Source organism: Trachemys scripta, chromosome 2, assembly GCF_013100865.1.
Source record: "Trachemys scripta elegans isolate TJP31775 chromosome 2, CAS_Tse_1.0, whole genome shotgun sequence".
Classification (NCBI taxonomy): domain Eukaryota; kingdom Metazoa; phylum Chordata; order Testudines; family Emydidae; genus Trachemys; species Trachemys scripta.
The window spans coordinates 155,069,837-155,094,500 of record NC_048299.1 but is presented as its reverse complement, the minus strand read 5'-3'; the positions used below and the strand labels follow the sequence as shown (position 1 = coordinate 155,094,500).

Below are 24,664 nucleotides of genomic sequence, written 5' to 3'. Positions count from 1 at the left end.
GCCCAGGGTCCTGTCTTCTGACAGTGGCCAGTGCCAGGTGCTTCCGAGGGAGTGAACAGAACAGGGTACTTTATCAAGGGATCCATCCCCTGTCACCCAGTCCCAGCTTCTGGCAGTCAGAAGTTTAGGGACACCCAGAGCATGAGGTTGTGTGTGTCCCTGGCCATCTTGGCTAATAGCCACTGATGGATCTATCCTCCAGGAACTTATTTAATTCTTTTTTGAACCCAGAGAGCCCGATTGCCCATTGTTCTCTTGTGTTGTCATTCACACCTGTGCAGCGTGGGTGTGAAATGTTACCCAATCGGATTTCTCCACCAGATTTCTGCACAGGTGGGAGTGACTGCAGAGGTGCAAGTCAGTGGAGAACTTTTAAAAGTCATGAACAGGTAGGTGTCTGTGTTGCAGTCCCTGTGTGCTTGCTAGCACATGATGAAAGATGCATGAACACTGTGTGTTTTCCAGCAGATGAGCACAAGGAAGCTCAGCACAGATGTCCCTGTAAGTGAGGCATTAGAGGAACATTACAAGGTTTAAAAGCTCTTGACCTGCATGCTGCCAGCTCTGATTAGAAGATACAGAACATAGGTCAGGACTCTGGCATGAAAAACAGGGGAGACAGGGTGTGCTTTATTCCTGGGGGTGTGGGAGGGTGAGAGAGCAGGATGCACAGGTTGAGATGTAGGAGTGCCAGCATCTGCATTGGGGGTTTACCCCCAGTGTAGCTACTCCTACGTCAAACTCCATAATACAGACAAGCTTTTAATCTCAGCATCAGCATCTTGCAATAAAAATTCTGAGAGCCCCACTGCATCAGTTACTGCTGGGGGCTCGTGACATGAACGAGTTTATTTTTACTCGTGTAAGTTTTTCCAGTCTTACCGATGGTGGCAAATGACTGTTGTTTTGAGCTGGATTGACTCTGATTGTTCTGGGACTTGTCATGATGGCATTTGGGGGCTGATCTTATGCCGCTGCTCCTTAGTGTGTCTGAAAATACTTTTCTGGAATAAAAAGCTCGGCCTTGAGAGGTGGCGATGCACTGGAGCAAATTACATGCTATGGTAGCCAAAGGCTGTAGTGCCTCCTTCATGCATTGATGCAACAATTTGAAGCTCAGGCTCCTGGCCGGAAACCGGGTAATTAGTGCAGTTGTGGTCTCTCATCTTCTGTCCCACTGGTATTTTTAGATACATAAAGGTGCTCGGTGTTTACAAACCACATCCTTTTGTGACTCAGGCGGAGAGGTGGAAGGAGCAAGAGGGTTAAACAAACCCTCTAAATAAAATATCATTCAATATGGATCCCCCTGCCCTATGGTCCTGTCTTGTTAATGACCCAGTGAAACAGAAACGCTGTGCTCAGAGAAGGTCAAGAAACTGAATTTCACTTCCGTGAAAAATGTTGAGGTTTTAGAAAAAATTTTGCCCTGAATTTTCAAAGCCAAACCCACGGCATTTTTCATGGAAGTGAAATTCTGCCATCTTTCATCTTAGAAACACTGACACATTCTGCAGTGAGGTTTCCAAAATGAAAGATCCCCCCCTGGGCATCCAAGCTCCCCTCCAAACGGAATAGTTTTGTGGCTACAGCACGGGCCCGGGACTCAGGACATTTGGGTTCCACACCTGATTCTTCCTTTGCCCCCCTGCATGACTTTGGGCAATACACTCTCTGGGCCTCAGTTCTCCAGCTATAAAATAGTGATAACAGTCCTTCCTTTTCCCACCCTTTGTCCAGCTTGTCTATCTCACCTGGGAGCTCTTTGGGGGCAGGGACTGACTCTTATTGTGTGTATGCACAGTGCCTAGCACAACAGGGCACCTATCTCAACCGTGGCCCCAAGACACCAGTGCAACACAATGATGAGAGTGAGACAGACAGCTAAGCTGGAAACGCCCCTCCTCAGACTGCCTACCCTATTCACCATGTCTCCTAGGGCTACTGGACCCAAGCTAGATGGGATTTTCTCTCATTTAACTCCCCCCAACCATCCCCCACAAGGCATGTTAAGAGCCAGAATTGGGGACCCAGCCACACACCTTGTGCCATTGTTGATTTCTCAAGCCCCGGCCCCGCTGGTTTTCTGTGTTCAAATCCTCCAGCTGATGTCCAGGTTTCTGATGCGCAGAGTTGCATCCACCCAGCCTGGCTTGGATCACATCATTGCTTTAAAAAAAGAAACAAAACAAAACTCTGTCTAGAAAAATTAATTAAAGGGTGAGACTTTACTCCCCAGTCTCACGCTGACAGGAAAAGCAGGTAAATGAATAAGACTTAGGGCCGATCTAGCACCTTTTTTCTCCATTAGTTAGCACTTGCAGGTTGCTCTGGACACTCACCATACCTCCTGGGACAGCTATGACCCCTAGTGCAAGTGACAGACCCACCTCCAGCTCTTGGCTTGGTCTGTGGAACCCATTGCCAGATGGAGTAAAACCACCCACTAACCTGCTCTGCATTCAGAGCTAAACACAAACCCCACCTCTTTGCCCAGGCCGGCCTGTAATAGCACTCACAGCTCACGCCCTCATCCTCACACTGCTGCATCCAGTAAGCAGCCCCTGAGTCTGCACCTTGCCAGTGAAGAAGGAAGGAAGAGAGGCCCCTGTTGGGTAGGTGGGTTGGTTTGTAACTCAGTGGGAGGCACTCAGCTACTAGACTGATAGGCTCTAGTGTAACACCCAGGATGGCTGAATGGATGGTGGTTTCATGTCTGTGGTGGGAGATAGACAGACGTCTGTATGGGGGATCGATGGATACACACCCTGTGCGGTAGGTTCGGATTATTATGGGCTCTGGTTTACAGCTGTGTAAACTGGAGAGATGAAGTGGCTTTAGCAGAGCTGGGACGGACTCAAAAGTGCCTGGCTGCTAATGCTGCTAACAGGAGATCGTGCAATGGTAACACAGCCTGGTAGGATCCAATTACAGCCCTCCTCAACTCAGACCCAGCTCCGCTTGTGGGATTAGAGATGAATGGATGGAAGCCCTTTGAGAGGAGATCCGTGCTTTGGGCCGCTCGCTGCCGGTCTGGACTAGGAGAGATCTCAGGTACCTTCACCTCATTCTTTTTCTGTTTTCCCATGCCCTTGTTTAGGTGTTTGTGGAGTTCAAACAATGTCCTGCATGGCGGCACATCACAGAGCACTTTGAGATAACCATGGCAACAGGACAGTAATTAATAGAAGACACTCAACGCCATGGAAACAAAACTGCAACAAACAAAGCGAGCTAGCAGGTGAGCTGGATGGCTCAGGGGATCCGAAAGGGCCTTGTAGCCCTAGGTCACCAGTTCAAACCTAGCCCGGGCACATAGCTCCTGGGTTTTAGCATTTGGTGGCCTATGTGACACTGGGGAAGGCGGAGCTTATCTCAGTTTGGTTCTTAGCAGAGATGTGTTGGCAGGTAGCACTGACTGGTAGTCTTAGCTGAAGACAAAGACTGAAGGAGCCATGCAGAGGTGGGTCCCCCCGCCCCAGGTCAGTCTGACTCAGTAGCATCGATTTGCACTAGTGTAAGTGTTACACAAGGTGCAGGGTAGTGGAGAATCAGGCTCTAGCTTTGTATGACACCCTGTATGCACCATTCAGAGAGATTTCTTCTGTTTCTCCCCTAAGCCTTGTTTTCTCATTGACGTAATGGCTGGGAGCTTTAGCTGGATCATTTCCTGGTACTTAGGAGCTTCCAAGCTAGTGCATTAATGGCCTGCAGTGCAAAGAAAATGAATGTCCTCAGCATCACAGCCATAGTAGCTTCAATTCATAAATCCGAATGATTTGGGGAGGGACAGAAGAGCTCAGTGAAGGCCAAACCGGTGTCCTTTGCCCCCTGCCCACCAGCCCCCAGGGCTGGGCATCTGGGGCTTGGAGAATGACACGTTTCACCCCAAGAGCAACAGACTGTTTTCTTCTAATGTTTGCCAGTGAGTGGCGCACTGATGAAAGGTGCTATGCTGAGCCCGGGTGACTGATGCTCCATCCTCTAATCATCCAGGGTGAAATTCACCCCGTGCACCACTGCAGCCCTATTTCGAGGCAGAAACATACTCCTTGTGCTGGCCCCTCTGCATGGGGTGAATTTCTCCCCTCACAGCAGGTGCAGCCTAGGCTGTGTCAGCTCAAGCATCCCCCATATCCCTCCCCTGACCAAGCCTCTCAGCCTGGATGGACCTGTAGAGCTAAAAGGGCAGTTCAGACTCCATGGCAACCCTGGAAACTGAACGGCTCCTTCTCTGTAGCCACAGGGCTTTGAATCTCAGCCCTTACATAGCAATGAAGTCCCCTGAAATCAATGGCTTCACTGCAGAACAGACCAGGGCTGCAGGGACTCTCTTGGGTAGGTCAGGGGCTGGGGCTCATTCCATGCTTGGCCTCGCTGCTGAGATGGTCCATAAGGATGACTGCCAATTAGAGCCAACTGGGTTGGAGGGTTTTGTGATGTGGCCATCTCCCGAAAAGGAGTTAGACCAGTGGTATTAGCCAGAAAGTCTCTGCCCACTTGCAGTTCAGGTCGTTACAATTAACCCCCATAAATCCCCCTGCGGTTTCAATCCAATATGGAATTCCTTTCCACTTCCTCTCCACTTGTTGAGCAATGTTGCTGTGCACTCCTAGGACATGATCTGAAGCCCATTGAAGGCAGTGGAAGCCTTTCAATTGACTTCAGTAGGCTTCAGATCATGCCCTTAAACAGCTGCTGCACTCCACCTCAGAGGTGGCTGCATTTCAGGAGTGGGAGAGGCAGAGTGGAAAGGGCATTGCTCTCAGGCTTAGAAAATCCAGGTTTTCACAGGCTCCCTGTGTGACCTAGGGCAAGTCCCTTAATCTACTCTGTGCCTCAGTTCCCATCTGTACAATGGGGATAATCGCACTGCCTTGCCTCACAGAGGTGTGACTGTGAGGGCTCTGATGCTAAGATGATAGGCAGATCTCTATATATATGTACAGTATCTGTTTTCAGTCTGGGCTTGTAAAGGGCTTTAGGAAGAGTAGTGCTATCTAAGCATGCGCTGTAAACTATCAGTAACACTAGAGATGTTTGGGTTTGGTGAGAGATGAAATTAATATAACCACTTTATTCTGTAGTGTATCTTTCATGCAAAGAGTAACCCCAGAGCACTTCACAAAGTTATATGTACAAGACAGCAGGCAGTAAATGGTATCTCTTTTTTAATGAATAACCCAGTGGTTTAAAGACATTTGATGGTGAATAAATTAAAGCACATTTTCACATGAGCAGGAAGTTCAAACACAAGTTTAATGCTGATGATACTCTATTTAACATAAAAGACGCTTTAGATATTTCTCTCAGGCTAGCTTCAGCTTCCCCAGTGAGTCGGTGGATTCTGCACAGTTGTGGGTCTCCGAGTGAGCGTCAGGCAGAGCCCACTTCCAGAATTAATAAGGAGAACTAGAGATGAAAGCCTGTGTGTCCCACTGGGGTAGGACTCTTTTTGAACGAATGACATAAAAAAGTAATTCTCAAATTCATGGGGTGCTTGTTCTGAACTTGTGACCACAGACAACCCCCATGGGGGGATTTGAAGGACTGTTCACCAGCCAGAACCCTTGTTGGAGTTGGGGTGGTCTCAGGTATTAGCATGGGTGTAGCTTCTTTTATTGCTTGGATATGTTTTCTCTGTACTGCTTTTCCCTTGAGAATAAATGTGCTTGCTTAGAAAGATCTGTGTGGTAACTTCACTGTGGCAATTTCACTGTTTTCTCCTCAGAGACGGTAAAGTAAAGCAGGCCTGCTGAGGCAGTCTGATTTTGCTGGGAAATTCACAGTGGAGGCAGGGAACTGTGCAGCCTGGAAATAGCCTGATCATAAGAGAAAGGGATGCATGTCTCCGCCCAAGAGAGGAGATGGCTGGGGAGCTGGAAGTCTGAGGGTGGAGGAGGAATACAGATGCAGGTGCCCAGAATTGTGACAATCAAATAATGCCTGCTGAAAGCAATTAAAACTGATCACAGTAAAGGACAGATGTTGTGTTCTTTTTTTAATACAAGTGGCTCATTATTGAGGTTTACATAAAATTTCATGATGGCTCAGATGAACTGGGAATGAATTTAGTAGAAGGTTCTGTAGTCTCTTTAGCTTTGTTGATCAGGAATTCAAACAGCTGTTAATGAATACCCCTGAATTAAACAAGCAATGGAAAAGGAGATGCATTGTAAGAAAATAGTTATTATAAAGAGGCAGTGTCCTCACAGAAGCAAACCTCTTCAGTGTTGAGGGCATGATTATCCAGCACCAGCTGAGGTGGAGCGGGCACTGTGTGCGCATGCCTGACATACGCTTACCACAACAACTGCTGTACGCCCAACTCACCAAAGGAGAAAGGAAACGGGGAGGCCAAAAGAAACACTTTAAAGACACTCTCAAGATAAACATCAAGAGATGTAGCATCGACACCACACACTGGGAGACAGCAGCCCAGGATAGGGATAACTGGCAAAGTCTTGTCAGAGAGGGAACGTCCACTTATGAGGAAAATCGCCTTGTCCTTGTTGCAGAAAAACATCAGAAAAGGAAGGACTGACAACTATCACGCAGCAATTACGGCCCAACCCTGTCTTCCATCACCACCTGCAATGTCTGCCAACGAGCCTGTGGCTCAAGGATCGGACTCCTCAGCCACGAAAGGACCCATGAAAAATAAAAGCTGTGAAAGATCATCCTTGACCTCGAGGGATCACCAACTGGATAACATTGTTCCTCCCAAAGAATCCTCGTACACAGGGATCCTTTCATCCACTGCTGAAATGTAGCCACCTCTTGGGTGGAACATGATAGCTGGATTTAACACTCTGACTCTTGCAAAAAGCGCATGCCAGTGAGATTAAACATCAGTTGTACTTATTTTATCGGCTTGTATTGGACTGATGAGGGCTTTGAACTATGCCGCCAAAGGTTACAATACCGTCTAGAAACAGGGGTTGTCTCTTAGCTGCACTTTCAACCTTTGACTTTCCACCTGGAGCTTGTTCAGCACTTCACTGTTCTTTCATAAATATCACAGAGAAGCAGTGCTTAATTTATAATGACAAAGGTCCAGGCCTCAAGCAATCAGGTGCTGGGGCTCAAGTAATTTTTACTTTCAAAACTGATGTGGCAAGCCCAGAGATGCTGGGGCTACGAACTGCCAAGCCCAGAGATGCTGGGGCTACAAACTGCCAAGCCCAGAGATGCTGGGGCTACGAACTGCCAAGCCCAGAGATGCTGGGGCTACGAACTGCCAAGCCTCAAGGTACTGGGGCTCAGCCCTGGTGAGCCCTAGCACAAATTAAGGACTGTAGAGAAGGGCCATTGAGATGTAAGCAAAAAGGGCCTTTGACATCTCTGGGCTGAGGGCTCCAGCCTGGAATTTTCTCCTCCTCCGGCTTCAAAGAAGTTACTGTTAATTTGACAGTTGTGCCAGAAGAGAATCAAGCTTGCTATCCTCATTGCGGTTACAGGAAGGAGCAGAGAGAGGCAGCAGCCAGTGGGGGGAGTGAGAGGGTTGGAAGCATGGATCTCCGTAAGTTCAGCACACAGCTATGAGCATAGTTGGAATACAGAGCCTCAAAGGATCAGAGAGCAGTCTGAATTCTCTTCCTCTCTCTGACACACAAACCCCTCCTGGAATTAACACAGTTCCTGAGTGCCTTTCCACCCTGACTTTCCTCTGCACCAGGTCAGTAGAGAATGCAATAGTTCTGTTGTTTGCACTTACAGATGGAATATTCAGCCCAAATGGAGAAGCAGATTTTTCTTTTTCTTTTAAATGTACTGTATGCATAACCAACTAGTGAGCAAGAAATGTACCTACCCGGTTGGAATGGTTCTGTAGTTAGATGCTACTGCATTGTAGAAGTTACTTAATTCCTGACCACTGGTGTCTCATTGTAAAAATGCCCTGAGCGCACTGAAAGTGTAGACAGCTGAGATGGAATTATTTTGCTGTTTAGTATATCATTTCAGAAGAAGCAAGGACTCCTATACAAAATAACGTACAGGAGGATTTTACATTCATCGTGTTGTTGAGACAGCTAGCTTCTTTCTACAGTTCACATTTGGAAGCTCATTTGGGAGCAGAATGGAAAGGTTTGAGTGATATAAAATGTATTACTTTGCTTTGATTCCACAGAAATAATACTTTGAAATTGCCTTTAATAATATATTGTTTATTTTGAAAGCATCTTCCATATGAACAGTGTCTCAAAATGCTCCCTGTATGGAAAAGTTCTATACAGTTGAATAAGGATAAAACCAACGGGGCTCAATAAAAATTAATCTAAAAATATAGATTTAACAGAGTCTGCTAAGCTTTCTATAGGTTTTTTGACCCACCCTATAGAATTCGAAAGCAGGGATAGAATTATTTATTCAGTCCTGTAAGATGTTTTCTAAATATCTATAGAAAGTGTGTGATTTTTGTTCTATTAAATTAGATAAGACTTTGCCGTAGGAGTTTACAGAACTGACAAAGACAGAAATGAAGGGTTTCAGGAAAGGAGAAAAGGGCTACTTTACTAAAAAGCTCACTAACCCTCTTCCATAGACGAATGGGAGATTAGGCACTAGAATAATGTTTTTCAGGTCAGACTGAAAAATAATTTGAGCAGCAACTCACAATGCTTTGTGGGAAAATATATATTTTAAGAACATAATAAAACCTGCTGGATGTGGAATGCACCTGTGTGTACTCATTCTGAATAACAGCAGGAATCCGTTCATTATCTCCTACTTATGGGGAAATGAGTTGTATACGCTCTTGAATGATGTACAGAAGAAGTTCTCATGGCATCAACTTCACCAGCATGAGTGCTCTGTCCTTGTGGTTGTGACTGGCCAGCCAAAACTCCCTGACAGACAAGGATAAGAAGGGACATGAATGGTGGGGGTGACTTGGAGGGATTTGTATTCCAAGACTGAATCTAATTCTATGTCCACCGATTTCTGTCTTTCTTTCAAATCCTAAATTTGGGGTCTGGCCCTCTCTTCTTGGAATTGTCCCCTTTATCAGCGGAGAGCTGTTTATCTGAATCCCTCTTCTTCTAAACCTCCATTTTCCCATCTTTTTTTCCCAGGAATCTGTAGAACAAAACCCTTCCCAGACCTTCCAGTCAAGCCAGGAAAATTAAACAGGGGGAAATATTCTGAGGAAGTTTGAGACAAAGAAGTCAGATTATGAGGAGGCTAAAGGGACAGGACTGAGGGGAACTGACATTTCAATTCAACTCTCAGGCTGTGACCCGTGAATTACAGAACAGAGAGGAGTATCAGCACATAGACAGTCATAAATAACTGTTCACACAGGGATACTCAAACATAGATGGAACTGAGAGACTGAATTAGGTTAACAGGTCACATTTTACCTCTCAGGGATTGTTTCCTGCTCCAACCAAAAGAGATGCCCACAGAAGGATTCAATGGCAATTAAATGGTGCATACACGGGTTGCTAACTGTGTCCATGAACTGCAAATGAATGGAGTCATGGTTATGACCCTGTAATTAAGGTCACTAATGCTGACCCCTTCTGCTCTTGTCTAAGCTTGCATCTCAGTTGACTTTGACTCATGGAACCAATTGGGAATTGGGACAGGCTCCCGACCAATGACAGCATCAACGAGATCATCCTCAAGAACAGCTCCAATTCCAGCTCTCAGTTTACGGGAGTCCAGTTGATCCAGTCCTTCAAGCCCCTCATCATCCCCTGCTACACCCTGGTGGTGCTGATCGGCATCTTTGGCAATTATCTTCTCCTCTACGTCATCTGTAGGACCAAAAAGATGCACAATGTCACCAACTTCTTCATCGGGAACTTGGCTTTCTCAGATATGCTGATGTGTGCAACGTGTGTTCCTTTTACCCTGGCCTACGCCTTCAACCCACAGGGCTGGATCTTCGGGAAGTTCTTGTGTTACTTCGTGTTCCTGATGCAGCCTATGACAGTCTATGTGTCCGTCTTCACCCTCACAGCTATTGCTGTAGACAGGTAACTGTAGTTCCTAGGTTTCAGAGGGGTAGCCGTGTTAAGTCTGTATAGGCAAAAACAACAAGGAGGCCTTGTGGCACCTTAGAGACTAACACATTTAGTTTATGCCCAAATAAAGTTGTTAGTCTCTAAGGTGCCACAAGGACTCCTCATGGTTTTTGTAGTTCCTAGCCTTTGGAAATAATTATTTTCCTTTTTTTTTCACGTGGGCGAGGGAGTTATTTAGTAATTTTTTGGCCTCAAAATAGCAAAATCTTTTCATGAAATTTCACTAAGAAATCTTTGCAATTTCACTGCAGCCCATCTTGCAGCCGCAGAATTTAGCTTTTCATTAAACAAGTATTTGCCGAGTGGTGGCTTTTTATTGCATTGGAGCATGTGACGCTTTGCAGTTTTGCGTGATTCACTGTGAAAAATGAATTTCAGCAAAATGAAATTCCAAGTGTAAAAAATGTCCAGGTTTTTGCACAGAAAAAGGATCACTTTGGAGATGAGGGGGAACTGAAATTTTAATTATTTCAGTAATTAATCATAAATCTTATTACTTTCCCTTACATCACACTTTGCATCTTCAAATGTACAAATGTTAATATGATAACCCTTACAGCACCCTAACGAGGATAGTCATGATTTTACAGATTGGAGAAACTGAGGCACAGGGTGGTGAAGGGACTGATTGATTTCGTTTTATTAATGTATTTGAATGGTGTTTATCTAATGTGCCTATTGACACCTCTAGGATCTGTCACTGACTTGTGAGAGACTGTGGGCAAGTCAGAGGATCAGACTTTCAGTAGAGCTCAGGAACAGATTTGCAAACATTTAGCATCCACAGCTGGAGACAGATTTTTAAAAGAACCCTCAGCTCCCTCTGCAACACTTACGTCCAGGTACTAAAAGAGCTCAGCCATCAGCATGTTGAGTAGAGCTATGCCAGGACAGGAATTCTGTTTCAAGAAGGATTCTGAGATGTCTAAATCTTAGCTCCGTTTCAAATCGGAAAAAAACTTGCAAATTTCAAAATGCTCTAGGAAGGAAAATTCCAGAAAAAAAAAGTTTCAGAGCAATCAAAATGTTTGGTGTCAATTTTGACTCTATTATTTTATGTTATAATATATAATATAATACAAATAAAAAGAAATTCAAAGCAAAAAGTTGTTTCAAAAATGCAAAATCAAAATGGTTGGTTTTCATTGCCGGGATTTGTTCCCCCCAAACCAAATTTTGGTGCATACAACATGGTTTTGATTTTGAGACAACTGCATTTTGTAAGGCAGTTCCACTGAAGTTCTTCCAACCAGCTGTAGTTCTCAGCTCTTTGATAAGCCTGGCCACTTACAGGTGTCTAAGTGGGAACTGGGCTCTTCTGGAAATCTGATTCTAAGTTGTTTTGTATAATGGGAATACACTATCCAGGGTGAGAGGCTTAGTGTTTGTAAAGCATTTGGGCATCCGTGAATGAGAGGTGCTAGAGACATTATTACAGACACAGCCGGGAGTTCCTGTGTCTCAGTCGGAATGAATATTAATTTCCCTCCCTCTTATTATTTCCCTCCATTTCCTTTGCTGCAGCTGTTTCCTACAGTTCTCGTGGTCAGTTCTGCTCACACATGTTAACTTGCAGCCCCATTGGCTCAGTATACCCCGCTGAGATCATTTAAAGGATCAATACATTCCTTCAGGGCCCCTCCTTGGCCTGACTCCAAGCTCTAGGGATCGAGGCTGGGAAGGGGGATTGAAAGTTGTGTAACACCAGGGCAACCAATGGGGAGCAACTCAGTAGTAGCCCCTGCATTCCTCTGTGTTCCGGGGCTGTGTTTCCCTGAAGAAGGCTGCAAAAAGGAGTAAGCTCCTTATTTTCTCCCCTCCACCGCCCAGGTGTGAAAAGGAGGGACCTACTCTTGCCCACAGGGATCTGGACCAGTACTGCGGGTTTCTTCTCCCACAAGATGGGATTAAAGGGTGCTCAGCACTGCATAGGATCAGGCCATTAGGGCCAGGACCGGCTTTAGCTTTTTTGCCACCCCAGGCAAAAAAAAAAAGGCGTCCGGACTGCCGAAGCAAAAAAAAGAAGAAAAAAATGGCAGCCGCAGGGAGCGCGTGGAGGGCAATCAAGGCGGCTCGCAGGGGGGTGAAGGGCAGCACCCGCCCGCTTCCTCCGCCCGTGGGAAGCCAGGCGCTGCAGCCCGCTCACATCTGAGAAAGAGGGGCTCCCCCCTCCAGCCTTGGGGTGCCTCTCCCAGCTGGGCAGGCTCCGAGGGGGCCGACACAGGTAGCGCTGGCTGGGGTCTGCGACCTCTGCGCGGGGCCCGCATTGCAGCGGGGCTCGGCACAGTGCAAACGGCGCTGGGATCAGTGGGGCCCGCCCCTCCGCTGTCCGTCTGGCTGCCGCAGAGCCCTCCCTCCCTCCGGTGCCCGCCGGGCCGCCGCAGAACCGTCCCTGCCACCACTGCTCACTGGGCCGCCACAGAACCCTCTCTCCCTGCCTCCGCTGCCCGCCGGGCTGCCGCAGAACCCTTCCTCCTTCCCTCCCTGCCTCCGCTGCCTGCTGGGCCACCGCAGAACCCTCCCTCCCTGCCTCCGCTGCCCACCGGCCGCCACAGAACCCTCCCTCCCTCCCTCCGGTGCCCACCGGGCTGCCGCAGAACCCTCCCTCCTTCTGGTGCCCGGGGGCTGCAGGAGGTGCTGGCTCAGCCGCTCCTTTAAAGGCGGCTCGGCCGGGCCGGGCTCAGAGCAGCGCGGGAGGCGGAGGCCGGTGCAGGCGCCAGGGAGTGGTACGTCCCGGGGAGCCTGGCGGCACGATGAGCGGTGGGGATCGCTAGTTCCTGCCCGCCCCGGACCGGGGTCCATGCCCCTGCAGGGCTGGGCTGGCCGCCCCAAGATTGGCTGGAATGCCTCCCCTTACAATGTGCCGCCCCAGGCACGTGCTTTCTCATCTGGTGCCTGGAGCTGGCCCTGATTAGGGCCAGATTTTCAGCAGAGGTCACCACCTGTTTAGGCATCTAAAGGAAGTGGATGGGTTTTCCATTGAGAGCTATGGGAGCTGCTGGGCACTTTTGATAATCTGGCCCTTAATGTGTATAAACCAAATTCACAGGCCCTTCCTCAGTTTTTACTCCCACAGAAGTTAATGGGAGGCTTGCCTGTATGAGGACTGAGTAAGAACCTCAGGCTTCGGCCCTAGGTTGGGTCAGTTGTTTCTTGCTCTCTAATAGCTTGATCTTGAGAGGCATTGAGTAGCACAATCAAGCCCAGATGAAGCAAGCACCTGGAATTAGATTCCCATTGGTCACTTTCTTCTAACCCAGCTCAATTTCTTGAGGCTTCTCTTCATTTTCAAGTGCTTTTCTTTTGGTGCCTGTCAATTACCTCACTTACAATCCATGCTGTCTGGAGTCCCCTCAGGGCAAGATTAATAAATGTCAGCCATCCAGCTCTTCAGATGTTTTCTGCTCACTAAAGCAAATCAGCTCTCACTCCTGACAGTTCCCAGGCAGACTTCCCATGAGAATCTGCCACACCAAACACAGTGCTAGCGGTCATTCAGCATCAAATCTAGCACTAGTGCACATCCAGGCCACCAAAGACTGAACATCTGAACAACTCAGAGCATCATCTCCTGCAGATGACAGCTTCTATTGCTCTGAATTCTAGTACATAACCCTAGAAACTAGAGTTGCCAATAGCCTAGTAGGTCCAGCTTCCGCTGCACGGTGCAGGATTGCTCCTTTTCGTAGTTCACTGTAGTAGGAGGGGCTTGGGTTTAAGTCATAGGACTGAGAATTAGGAGATCTGGCTGCAGTTCTGGCTCTGCTGCAATTCTGTGTGTCACCTGAGGCAAGTCACTTACTCTGCCTGTGCCTCGGTTTCCCCTCTGTAAAAGGAAGTAACAACACTTTGTTCCCCCAAAGGGACGTCGTAAGACTGTTCATTAAGGTATGTGAGGTGGTGATGGGTGTCAAAGGAAAACCAATCCATATTTATACCACTGTAGATCTTCAGTAACTTCACTGCCATCAGAGGAGTGACACTAGTGTAAGTGAAAGGGCCCCCAGACTCGGTGTTACAGACTGACTGACAGTGGAGTAGTGCCTCATGCCCACACTGGAAAAGAACAGGTCTGTGCTGCTGCAGTGAAAAGACCAACTGGAGAGAGTAACGTTGGGTATGTCTACACTGCAAATAAAGGTTATGGTCGTAACTTGCCTTAGCTAACTCAGGTTATAATAACAGTGAAGACACTGCAACTCGAGTTAGCAGCACAAGTTCAACCCTATAGGCCAGGGGTTGACAACCTTTCAGAAGCAGTGTGCCAAGTCTTCATTTATTCACTCTAATTTAAGGTTTCGTGTGCCAGTCATACATTTTAACATTTTTAGAAGGTCTCTTTCTATAAGTCTATAATATATAACTAAACTATTGTATGTAAATTAAATAAGGTTTTTTAAGATGTTTAAGAAGTTTCATTCAAAATTAAATTAAAATGCAGAGCCCCCCGGACTGGTGGCCAGGACCCGGGCAGTGTGAGTGCCACTGAAAATCAGCTCGCACGCGTGCCATAGGTTGCCTACCCCTGCTATAGGCTTCCACTCGAGCTGCTAACCCAAGGTAAAAGCCGAGTTGCTGTGTCTTCACTGCTACTTCAGCTCACATTAGCTAACCCAAGTTAAGAACACGCCTTTTCTATGGCGTAGATTTCCTCTTAAAGTGAGACAGTTAGGACCAGAGCCTCGGCTGCTGTAATCCATGTCGCTCCAGTGAAATCAGTGGAGTTAGGTCAATTTATACCAGCTGAGGATCTGGCCTGAGATTTTTACATTCACTGAATAATCTCTGGCATGTTTATTCAACTGTGTGTACGCACAGGAGACTATACATATGTCCTCCTCTGTGTGTCTCATACGGTGCTGAGCACATTGTCTACACTACACAAACAGCAGTAATAACTGATCGTATCAACAAGGAGATTATAAAGCAGGCATCAGGGCAAATGGAAGTTAATCCTCCTCAGAGGGATGCAACAAGACTAGTCTCAGGAGAAAGCCAGGCAGTATCTCCATGCTTCCCCGTGATGTGTTCATTCACTATTTGCTAACCCGCTCTTTGCACAGCTCTCCAGTCCACTGCCTGGCAAATAGAGACTCATTCAGGAGAGAAGCTCAATCCTGACCCACTCCCCACACACCCAGCTCTGTCACTGCACCTCATTGCTGAGCTGAGCACCCACTGCTTTTCCAGCACCAGGTTTCTGTTGAGCAGAAAATACCAGCTGTGCACTATAGCTATATGGGTACAACTAGGATCTAGGATGAGAAAGAAACAGCCCATTTTCCCTTGTGCCAGGACTGGGATTTGAACCATAATCTTTTGTTCTTTTCTGTTGTCTTTGGTTTGGGCTGTAGCAAGCTTCTGACCTGGTTGGGAGAAGAGCTTGTTATTGAGGGCATTGACATGAAGTCACTGCAGAGCCCACTACACATACATCAAACTCTGTATTACAAGGTGTCTTTTCCCTCAGTGCTGTTGCTTGCTGTAAAAGTGGGAAGTCTATGTGACAGTGCGGCTTATGGCATGATAGTGACATGATCAAACATCTCTACTGTGCCCAGACAAGACTTTGTAAATCCAGTACCAAGCTTCTTACTTTCTTGGAGCTGCTGCAAACACTGGGTGTGACAGATTGATCCAATGACAGAGCCTAGATCACTGCAAATAGCAATTCCATTTCCTTTCCTCCTTCTGCACTTTGTATTGAAGTCCTGTGGCTTTGGCACTCATCAGGGCTGGAGAAATGCCATGGTACGGTGAAGATTAAACCAGTGTCATCACGCCAGAAGATTCCAAATTGTGAAGCAAACACAACAGGAATATGCTACTCAATCTCCTTCTCTTTGTGTGAGGCATATTTGTGCCCCATGCTTCTTTCCCTATAGGCAGAAATCATAAAGTGTTCCCCATGCTTGCAACTTGTAGCCAGCTGTGTTGCAAAATAAGCTAATTTCACATCCCTTCACCTGACCAGGAGGGCTAAGCAGCCAGCATGGGACTGGAAATGTGTGTGTTTAGTTTGGCAGTGAACTTTCTACTGCTCTTGTTCCGATTTCAGTGCCACTAAATAATGATGTCCTTGACTGCTGGTTCTGTAGAGCACTAGGTATCATTTCTGCAAGTTCCAGGTTATTAATACCTTGCCATACGAATCTGCACCAGACAAATTGTTCTGACCCCCAAATGGCAGGCACGATCCCTTCCTAAACGGAGACAGACATGGGATCTGGGTTGGGGCTTGTTTTTTTGGGCTTTGGAACATTGTGTTTCCATGGCGATATCACTTTTGTAGGGAAGGCTGCAGTCCCAGTGGGGAATGGAAAGAAATAGGCGGATTCCAAAACTAAGCCCCAGATACAAGGAGCATTTTTAATGCAAACATGACTCAGATGCTGGCAGAACAAAACAGGTGCAACAGAGGCAAAGCAGATTAGACGAACAAAGGGAAGATTTAGGCTGGACTAGCAGGAAAGAACTTTCTGACAGTGAGATTTCAGAGTAACAGCCGTGTTAGTCTGTATCCGCAAAAAGAAGAACAGGAGTACTTGTGGCACCTTAGAGACTAACAAATTTATTAGAGCATAAGCTTTCGTGGACTACAGCCCACTTCTTCGGATGCATATAGAATGGAACATATATTGAGGAGATATATATACACACATACAGAGAGCATAAACAGGTGGGAGTTGTCTTACCAACTCTGAGAGGCCAATTAATTAAGAGAAAAAAAACTTTTGAAGTGATAATCAAGCTAGCCGAGTACAGACAGTTTGATAATAAGTGTGAGAGTACTTACAAGGGGAGATAGAGTCAATGTTTGTAATGGCTCAGCCATTCCCAGTCCTTATTCAAACCGGAGTTGATTGTGTCTAGTTTGCATATCAATTCTAGCTCACCAGTCTCTCTTTGGAGTCTGTTTTTGAAGTTTTTCTGACAGTGAGATCTCTTAGGATGTAGGATGACCTGCCAAGGGGGGTGTTGGAAATCTGGTTACGTGAGACTTAAATATACTTGGTAACTGTGCTGTTTGGTCTGATCCTGCATTTTCTGATGGGGGGGCTGGACTAGTTATGTCCCAGTAAGGCTTTCCCATCTTGAATTTCTGTAACTCTCTTTGCATTTAGTGTTGGGCTGTTCCTCCATGTTCAAGAAGAATCTAGACAAAAGGAGCTGCAGCATTCATAACCCCCTTTATAACTGCACACTTAGGGCTACATGTTCAGGGAGCCCTACTTTTAACTACTCCCTTTCCTTCCCTAAAGCAGCATTAGTGGGTGATTCTGTGGTACATTGCAAGGTACAGAAGGCACCACTAGCTTGGAATGGAAAATGTCATTACTGAAAATATCTCTCTGTTTCTGTCTGTCATCTTAGATGTTTCTCAAGCTCCCATCACCATAAGTCTTCTTGGCTGCATATTATTTATCAACATAAAGCCTGATTCACCACTCTCTTATACATGTTTCATGCCAGTGTCACTTCACTAACTCCAAATGAGTCATGCCAGGGTGAAGCTAATGGAGTGGAGTGGTGAATCAGGCTCATATTATTCAATCAAACCAGGCCTCTGTGTTAATTTTTCTCCATCCAGTCTTTGGAGTTCTGGCACCTTCCCAGGAATTACGAAACTGGTCAGTACCCTTAAATTCAAAGGTTTGGTTAGGAAATTATAGCAGATCAGAAGGATTTAGCTAGAACACTTAGCTGCCCTTTTCCAAGGGACTCTTTCAGATAGGATGACATTCTCCTGTGTGCAAAGAGGCAGCACACAGCCTATTCACCACCCCAGTTCCACATGAGTCCTCAAAATAAGTAGGACTTAGGTGGTGCAGGAATTTCTCACCCTTACATCCCTAAAGAGATATATACGTTCTGTGAGAAACGGTCATATCGCAGCCCAACAGCATCCAGAATGAAATGGCCTTAAAATATTTACTCTGTGAATGGGGCAAGTCACAGAACCTTCAAATTTTGTTTCAAAGTATCACCTTTGCCAATGCAATGCAATGGTCAGGTAATGTTTAGTTCAAAGGTCCCATTTATACTAGAATTAAGGAATTCCCTTGCACCCCTGAGAAGGAAATCAGGAGTAAGGCTCTGATCCTGCAAAGACAGGCGTGTGCTTCATCTCAATGAGCTACTCGTGTGTAAAGTTAAGCGGGAGCACACATCTTTTATAAGCCTAGGTCCAGCCTGAATTTAGCCCTGTATACGGCTATCCCATTCATATGATAGCACAGATTGATCAGAATCCTGGTTTTGGGAGGTTCATGTCAGAGAAATCAGTTCAATTGCTATGCAAACTTCTTCTGCTGAAGGTTTGTTTAATTTCAGATGCTCCTTTCCAGTCCCTATTTTCCATTATAATCTTGAATGTTTTGTGCAATCTAATTATAAAATACAAGTAAAGGGATAAGAAGGTCATAATAAAAATAGAGATAATTTGAATAATATCTAACTGGGGCATTTATTACTAGCTGGAATGTAGGCTGGGACACAGCTAGATAATTTCAACCAAAATTCTCTCTGGCCCCAGGGTGACCAAATGTCCCAATTTTATAGGGACAGTCCTGATATTTGGGCCTTTTTCTTATATAGGTGCCTATTCTCGTCTCTCCCCCACCCCGTCCTGATTTTTCACCCTTGCTATCTGGTCACCTTATCTGGCCCTGAAACAAGACACCACATAACCATGTGCTGAAATTTGAGCACGGGCTTAAGTCTCATTGACTTCAATAGGACTTAAGCACGTTTAAAGTTCAGCACATGCTTAAGGGCTATCCTGAATAGAGCTGCTTTCCTTGCATCCGACGAAGTGGGCATTCACCCATGAAAGCTTATGCTCCAATACATCTGTTAGTCTTAAAGGTGCCACAGGACTCTCTGTTGCTTTTTCCTGGATGTGAATGTCAATCAGTTACATAGGTTCAAACATCAAGGTGAAGAGAGAGGTACGGATACCTACATAGACAGACAGTCAGAGGGTTGAGGGGGAGAGCTGAGTGTGAGTTAGTGCTGAAGGTAGAACACCCAGTATGTGAAAGGTGCTACATAAAACCACATTTTACTCACTTAAAATGGCTGGCAGGAGGCTTAGCTCTTACGAGTCTTTGATCATAAGAAATAGTGAGGAAATGAATACAATGCACAGAGTGAAGGAGGAGAAAAGAGATTAATTAGGTGATTTTTTTTGTTTTTAGTCTTTTTAAAAATGCTGCCTGAAGCTCCCAAGTATAATTCAGAGTAACTTCATACAAAGGGCTGCTTGGGAGGTTGATCAGGAGCCTTCTGATAGGCCGGGTGTTTCTGGAGACAACTGAAGGCACCCACTGTTTAACACAAGGCCTCAGGATGGGGAAAATAAAAGCCTCTATTATTTCATTCTTCCACGATAAAAGCTGTTCCTAGGGGTTAATTCTGTGCCTGTGTCTCTGCTGGGATAATTACAGCTCTTAGGGACTAGAGGCTTTTCTGCGCTGGAAGGGTATCATTTCCTGCAGATTTGGCACCTCACGTGAGGCCTTTTTGCTTAATTTAATGCAATAGAAATGTAATGTTAGTGAAATAAGAAAAAGCAGCCATTAAATGTTTGACTAACTCGAAAATGACAGCTTTGCAACTGAGGGGAAAACCTCTTTTGTAGCTTTTGTGCTCGGCCCTGGAATTTGCTGCTGCTGCTGAGCTGATGGCTGCTGATTCCCCTTGGTTATGTGGAGTTGTATCGATTAAGGACTACCGGAAGCTTTAGGGATTGTAACTAGTGGCACTAGTGTAGGACTAGAACAGAGCAAGGGCCCACTGAGTCTGATAGCTTGTCTCTGATGGTTGTCAGTGCTGGATGCGTCAGGAGATGTAGTTCTCCCCAACTGAGCAGTACTATATATATACATTATGGCCAGGAGCGCTGCCAGCTTTTCTGCCGCCCTAGGCGGCGGAACGTCCCGCCCCAAACTGCCGCCCCCCACAGAGGTGGCAGAAGGTCCCGCTGCCGAAATACCGCCGCGGTCGCCGCCCCCCAAATTGTAGTGCCCTAGGCGACTGCCTAGGTCGCCTAATGGGTTGCGCCAGCCCTGATTATGGCAGGAAATGGCTTTATTACACCATCAAGTCATCACTTTAGACCCTGAAACCTGGTTGATAGTCCTTGTAATTTTACCTTAGCTAGTGCAACTGGCAGATTCTGTTCTTACTGCACTCACTCTTTGCCTCAGTTATATACTGTGATGGTGAGTTCCAAAGGTTAACTACAGAATGTATGAACTACTCTCTCCTTTCATCAGTGTAGAAACTTGATGCTTTTTAAAATGTAATTTAATGTTTAACCTTCTAATTTCAGCAAGTGCCCTTTTGTTCTTGTATCCTGGGATGAGGTAAATAGGAGAAACCACCTGGGCATCTCTGTACCCTTTGATACCTGTATCCTATACTGTCTGGCCTTTCCTTTTCCTCTGTCATTCCTCCAACCCAGGTAATGTCGATGAAGCTGATCAAATATACAGTAGACATAACTTTGTGGTACAGCGCCCCAGGATTCATTAACAATGATGGGAGCTGTGCCTCTGAAACCATACACCGAAAGATAGTCCTCTGTAGTAGTCACCAGCAGATGAGATCTTTCCATCAGTGACTCCACAGTTCAGTAGGGGGCAGCGTTCTTTGTTCTCTTACAGAGTGGATTCCCTGTGCATTAATTGTGGGTGAAGCACCGTCCTGTGCAGAGGAGCCAGCACAAGCCCTAGGCACCCTGTGGCGCCCACTTGAGCCGTATCCGGAGGATTTCAGGGATGCATAGCACTAGCTGTCTGCTTGGAGAGGGGTTTAGCCCTCTGCGGAGAAACTTCAACCCCATCCTGACACTGAAACACCTGGACCGGGGCTTGGATGAAAATGAAGAGCACTTTGCCGCGCTCCGGCCGGGGGAGCGGGGACGCGGGACTTCCCGCGCTCCGGCCGGGGGAGCTGGGCCGGGGGATTTGCCGCGCTCAGGCTGGGGGATCGGGGCCGCGGGGCTTGCCACGCTCCGGCCGGGGTAGCGGGGCCGCGGGGCTTGCCGCGCTCCGGCCGGGGGATCGGGGTCGCGGGGCTTGCTGCACTCCGGCCGGGGTTGCGGGGCCGCGAAGTTGCCGCGCTCTGGCCGGGGTTGCGGGGCTCCGGCCGGGGTAGCGGAGCTTACCGTGCTCCGGCTGGGCGAGGGGCCCTCTTAGGCGGGGGAATCGGCCTAAAGCCGGCCCTGAAGAGCAGTTATAGCTTTCAAAGGTGGGGCAGAGAGAGAGTGCAGTTAAAACAGCATCTCCACTGTTGTAAATACATGAACACAAGGACAGCAGCCGAACATGTGCAGTTAATGTAAAACGGTCTCTAGCGGCTAATTTAGGTAACCGTTACTCAGTATATATCATTGTGGAGGAGTCTCACCCTCTGGCAGCTCGGCAGGGGGCTGTGTAGCTGGTAGTGACCACTCTGTTCATGCAGTTGGTCACTGGCGCATTTGTTTACTGCTCCAGCTCCACCATCCTCTACCCATGGACCCAAACGCTAGTTTCAATGTCTGTCAGGTTCAGTGCAAACAATAAGTTCTTCAAAAAGCAATGTGAGCTCAGCTTGACTCCTCCCCCAGCTCAGTCAAGAGGACCCCTCATGACCCCTCAGGGTGAGATGCTTCCTATACATGCTGAGGCCTTATTTGAGTCTTGATACACGCACACACGCCAGGAGCACGCCCTGACTGGTGAGATACATGAGCTACAGGGATAACGCCATTTAAGAGAAAGCACCCACACTCATTCCCTCTCCCTCTCTTTCCAGGTACTATGCCACGGTGCACCCGCTGAAGAAGCGCATCTCAGTCACCACCTGTGTGTATGTGGTGGGTGGAATCTGGTTGCTGTCCTGTGCACTGGTGGCCCCTGCCATCGCCCACACGTATCACGTGGAGTTCCAGAAGGAGGGCTTTGCCATCTGCGAGGAGTTCTGGATGGAGGAGGAGAAGGAGCGCCTGGCCTATGCCTATAGCACCCTGATCATCACCTACATCCTGCCCCTCTCAGCTGTCTCCCTCTCGTACATCTGTATCACAGTCAAGCTGAAGAACCGTGTGGTGCCCGGTCACCCAACACAAAGCCAGGCAGAGTTCGACCGGGTGAGGAAGAGGAAGATCTTCCGCCTCATCGTGCTGGTGGTGGCTGCTTTTGGGATCTGCTGGCTCCCCATCCACGTCTTCAACATAATTCGTGACATAGACATCAATCTCATCAACAAGCACTACTTCCTGCTCATCCAGCTGCTCTGCCACTGGTTCGCCATGAGCTCCTCCTGCTGCAACCCCTTCCTCTACGCCTGGTTGCATGACCGCTTCCGCAGTGAGCTGAAGAAGATGTTCACCTTCAAGCAGAAAATCATCCCCACTAACAACTGCGTAGCTGTGAGTGTGATGCTCTGAGGCCCGGAACCTGGATTCTCTGCTTTCTGACGGTCTCGCATTCCTCTCACCCTTTGCATCCCAAACTGATACACACAAGAATCAGCTCCTCGCAGGTGGAAGGCTATGACTATTTAAGTGTTTAACAGCAGCCAATCACATTGCACCAGAGTTCCGGGACGTGAAGTGAATGATGCTGTATTGCAATGGGAGTTTGGGATTTTAAATTACAGAAGTAGAATGTTCCCTAGCTCTTGCAAAAAGTGCCACCCGGTCTTTAATGTGTGCAAATCATGGGATCCTCAGATTTCTGCCTCATGTGCTCCAGCAGTATCATGTCCTTTAGAACGTGATGAAGCTCAGTACTCACTCAGAGGAAAGAGCACAGGGTATCTCCCACATCTGCATGGTCCCCAGATGTCACCCGTCCAAGAACTGAACTTTAAGAAGCAGAAGTGCTTTTTAACCCAGAGCACGATCAGTCTGGGGAACGCACCATCACAAGGGATCTTTGAGGTACAGAACATAGGAGATTTCAGAATAAGGATACCCACAACACTAGACAGGACCAAAATATCAAAGGGATACACACCGTCATGCGTAAGCCAAGCACTAACTGCAGAGGGTCAGGAAGACATTTTCCCAGGGGGACTGTACTACATAACTGTCCATTGTGGGGGTTTACACTTTCCTCAGAAGCGTCTAGTATTGTCCACTGTGGCAGACAAGATTGTGGACTAGCTGGATCTCAGGTCTGGTCCAGTCTGGCAGTTCCTATGTTTGTACAGCCTGCTTGCCTTGTTGGATATGACACTATCACAGCACAAAGCAGCATGACTTCAGGGCAATAGCCTGGGGAAAAGTGGATTTGTGTCTAATGGTGATGGGAGGGTGGGTATATGTGAACAAATACTGCACCATATTCAGCCCTTCATATATGGGTGCACAACCCCCACCTCTCCCGATTGAGTTAAATAGGAACTGCTCCTCCATTCAGCGGGCGTGAAAGGCTGACTTATTGTGCATAGTTTTCTTTCTTTCTTTCTCTCTTTCTTTTTATTATTTTATTTTTTATTTTTAACAGAAGAATGATTTGTTTGGCCATGGGAGGGGCTGCTTAAGTCAAACAGAAGCTTGGGACAGTGAAGTATATGCACCAGTGTTTGGGGTTGCAATGTAACCTTGTCAAAGCATTCCTGTGTCTAATACAAAACTCTTTCTTTCTTTCTTGCATATCTCAGAATGAGGTTTGTTGTAATAGTACAAAATATATAAAGGAATAACTTCAAGATTCCTCTCTCAAATGCTGAGCTTAGAGGCGATTTTCTTTTCCAAAGTGCAGATGCTGCAGCCCTGATGCCTGCTGGGAAAAGAACTGCAGTGAGTGAGATCCTAGTGACGTGTAACTGACATGATTCTAATGATTTCATCCCTCACCTGCTGTTCGCTGAGCGATGTGTTTGATGCCTAATAAAGCAGTACCAGAGACTTGAGATTCTTTTTTCTCATGATGACTCCATCAAAGAGAGGTCTGTTTTCATCCAGACATCAGTGGATCTGGATATGGGAGGAAGGGGAGGATGTTTCCCAATGGCTATAGAACAGGACTAACAGTCAGGACTCCTGGGTTCTGTTCCCAGCTTTGCTACTCTGTGGCCTTGGCCTAGTCACTGCACCTCTCTGGGCCTCAGATGTGGCTAATAAGACTTCCCTATCTCACAGGAGGGTTACGTGCCCAACCAACATTGGGATATGAGTGTTCAGCCATGGGGAAATGTCTATGCAGTGAGTGAGGAAGGAGATGCTGGGTGGGTGAAAAGCCTCTTATGTAGTCCCTGTTCCATTTCCTTCTCCCTCTTTCCCCCTCCTCTTCCTGTGCCTTTAGCCCAGGGCCCAGTGAGGGGTCCTGGACCTGGATTTCCCACCTTCTCTCTGCTACTAGCCACATTCAGAAGCTGGCCTGGAAAGGGTTTCACTACTTCACCCCATTGCCTCTCTCCAGGCCTTAGTGCAGCTACAGGATTTTGGGGCAGGGAGGTACATTGGTACCATGGGGATTTTGTGATGTTACGTTGTGGCCTCTCTCCTTTCTGGAATCAGCCCTGATAATCCCCTTTGACAAAGGGCTGCAGCAGGCTGACACTCGTGTCACCCAGCCAAAGGGCACTGTGAATCTGCCCAGTCACCCAGCTACCTAACAGCTAATCACCTACCA

The 24,664-nt window shown here is 47.1% G+C and overlaps 1 protein-coding gene across 3 annotated transcripts; it reads left to right on the top strand.

The window, feature by feature from the left end:
* The first annotated feature begins 7,590 nt into the window (after positions 1-7,590).
* On the top strand, positions 7,591-24,062 carry LOC117873010 (prolactin-releasing peptide receptor-like). 3 transcript variants are annotated; one of them, XM_034761961.1, is made up of 3 exons: positions 7,591-7,678; positions 9,540-9,983; positions 21,837-24,061. In XM_034761961.1, exons 2-3 carry the CDS (start codon positions 9,565-9,567, stop codon positions 22,468-22,470), a joined length of 1,053 nt encoding a protein of 350 aa, XP_034617852.1. In that variant the 5' UTR covers positions 7,591-7,678; positions 9,540-9,564; the 3' UTR covers positions 22,471-24,061. The 3 variants fall into 3 exon arrangements, with proteins under 3 accessions (XP_034617852.1, XP_034617853.1, XP_034617854.1); XM_034761962.1 differs by having other exon boundaries at positions 7,592-7,678; positions 9,075-9,983; positions 21,837-24,062; XM_034761963.1 differs by lacking the exon at positions 7,591-7,678 and adding an exon at positions 7,914-8,088 and having other exon boundaries at positions 9,075-9,983; positions 21,837-24,062.
* The last annotated feature ends 602 nt before the right edge of the window (positions 24,063-24,664 follow it).

Coding starts and splice junctions, on each gene's coding strand:
- LOC117873010 (XM_034761962.1), top strand. CDS start 9,565: ATGGAACCAATTGGGAATTGGGACAGGCTCCCGACCAATGACAGCATC. Junction 9,984..21,836: donor ACAGCTATTGCTGTAGACAG/GTAACTGTAGTT, acceptor CTCTCTTTCCAG/GTACTATGCCACGGTGCACC.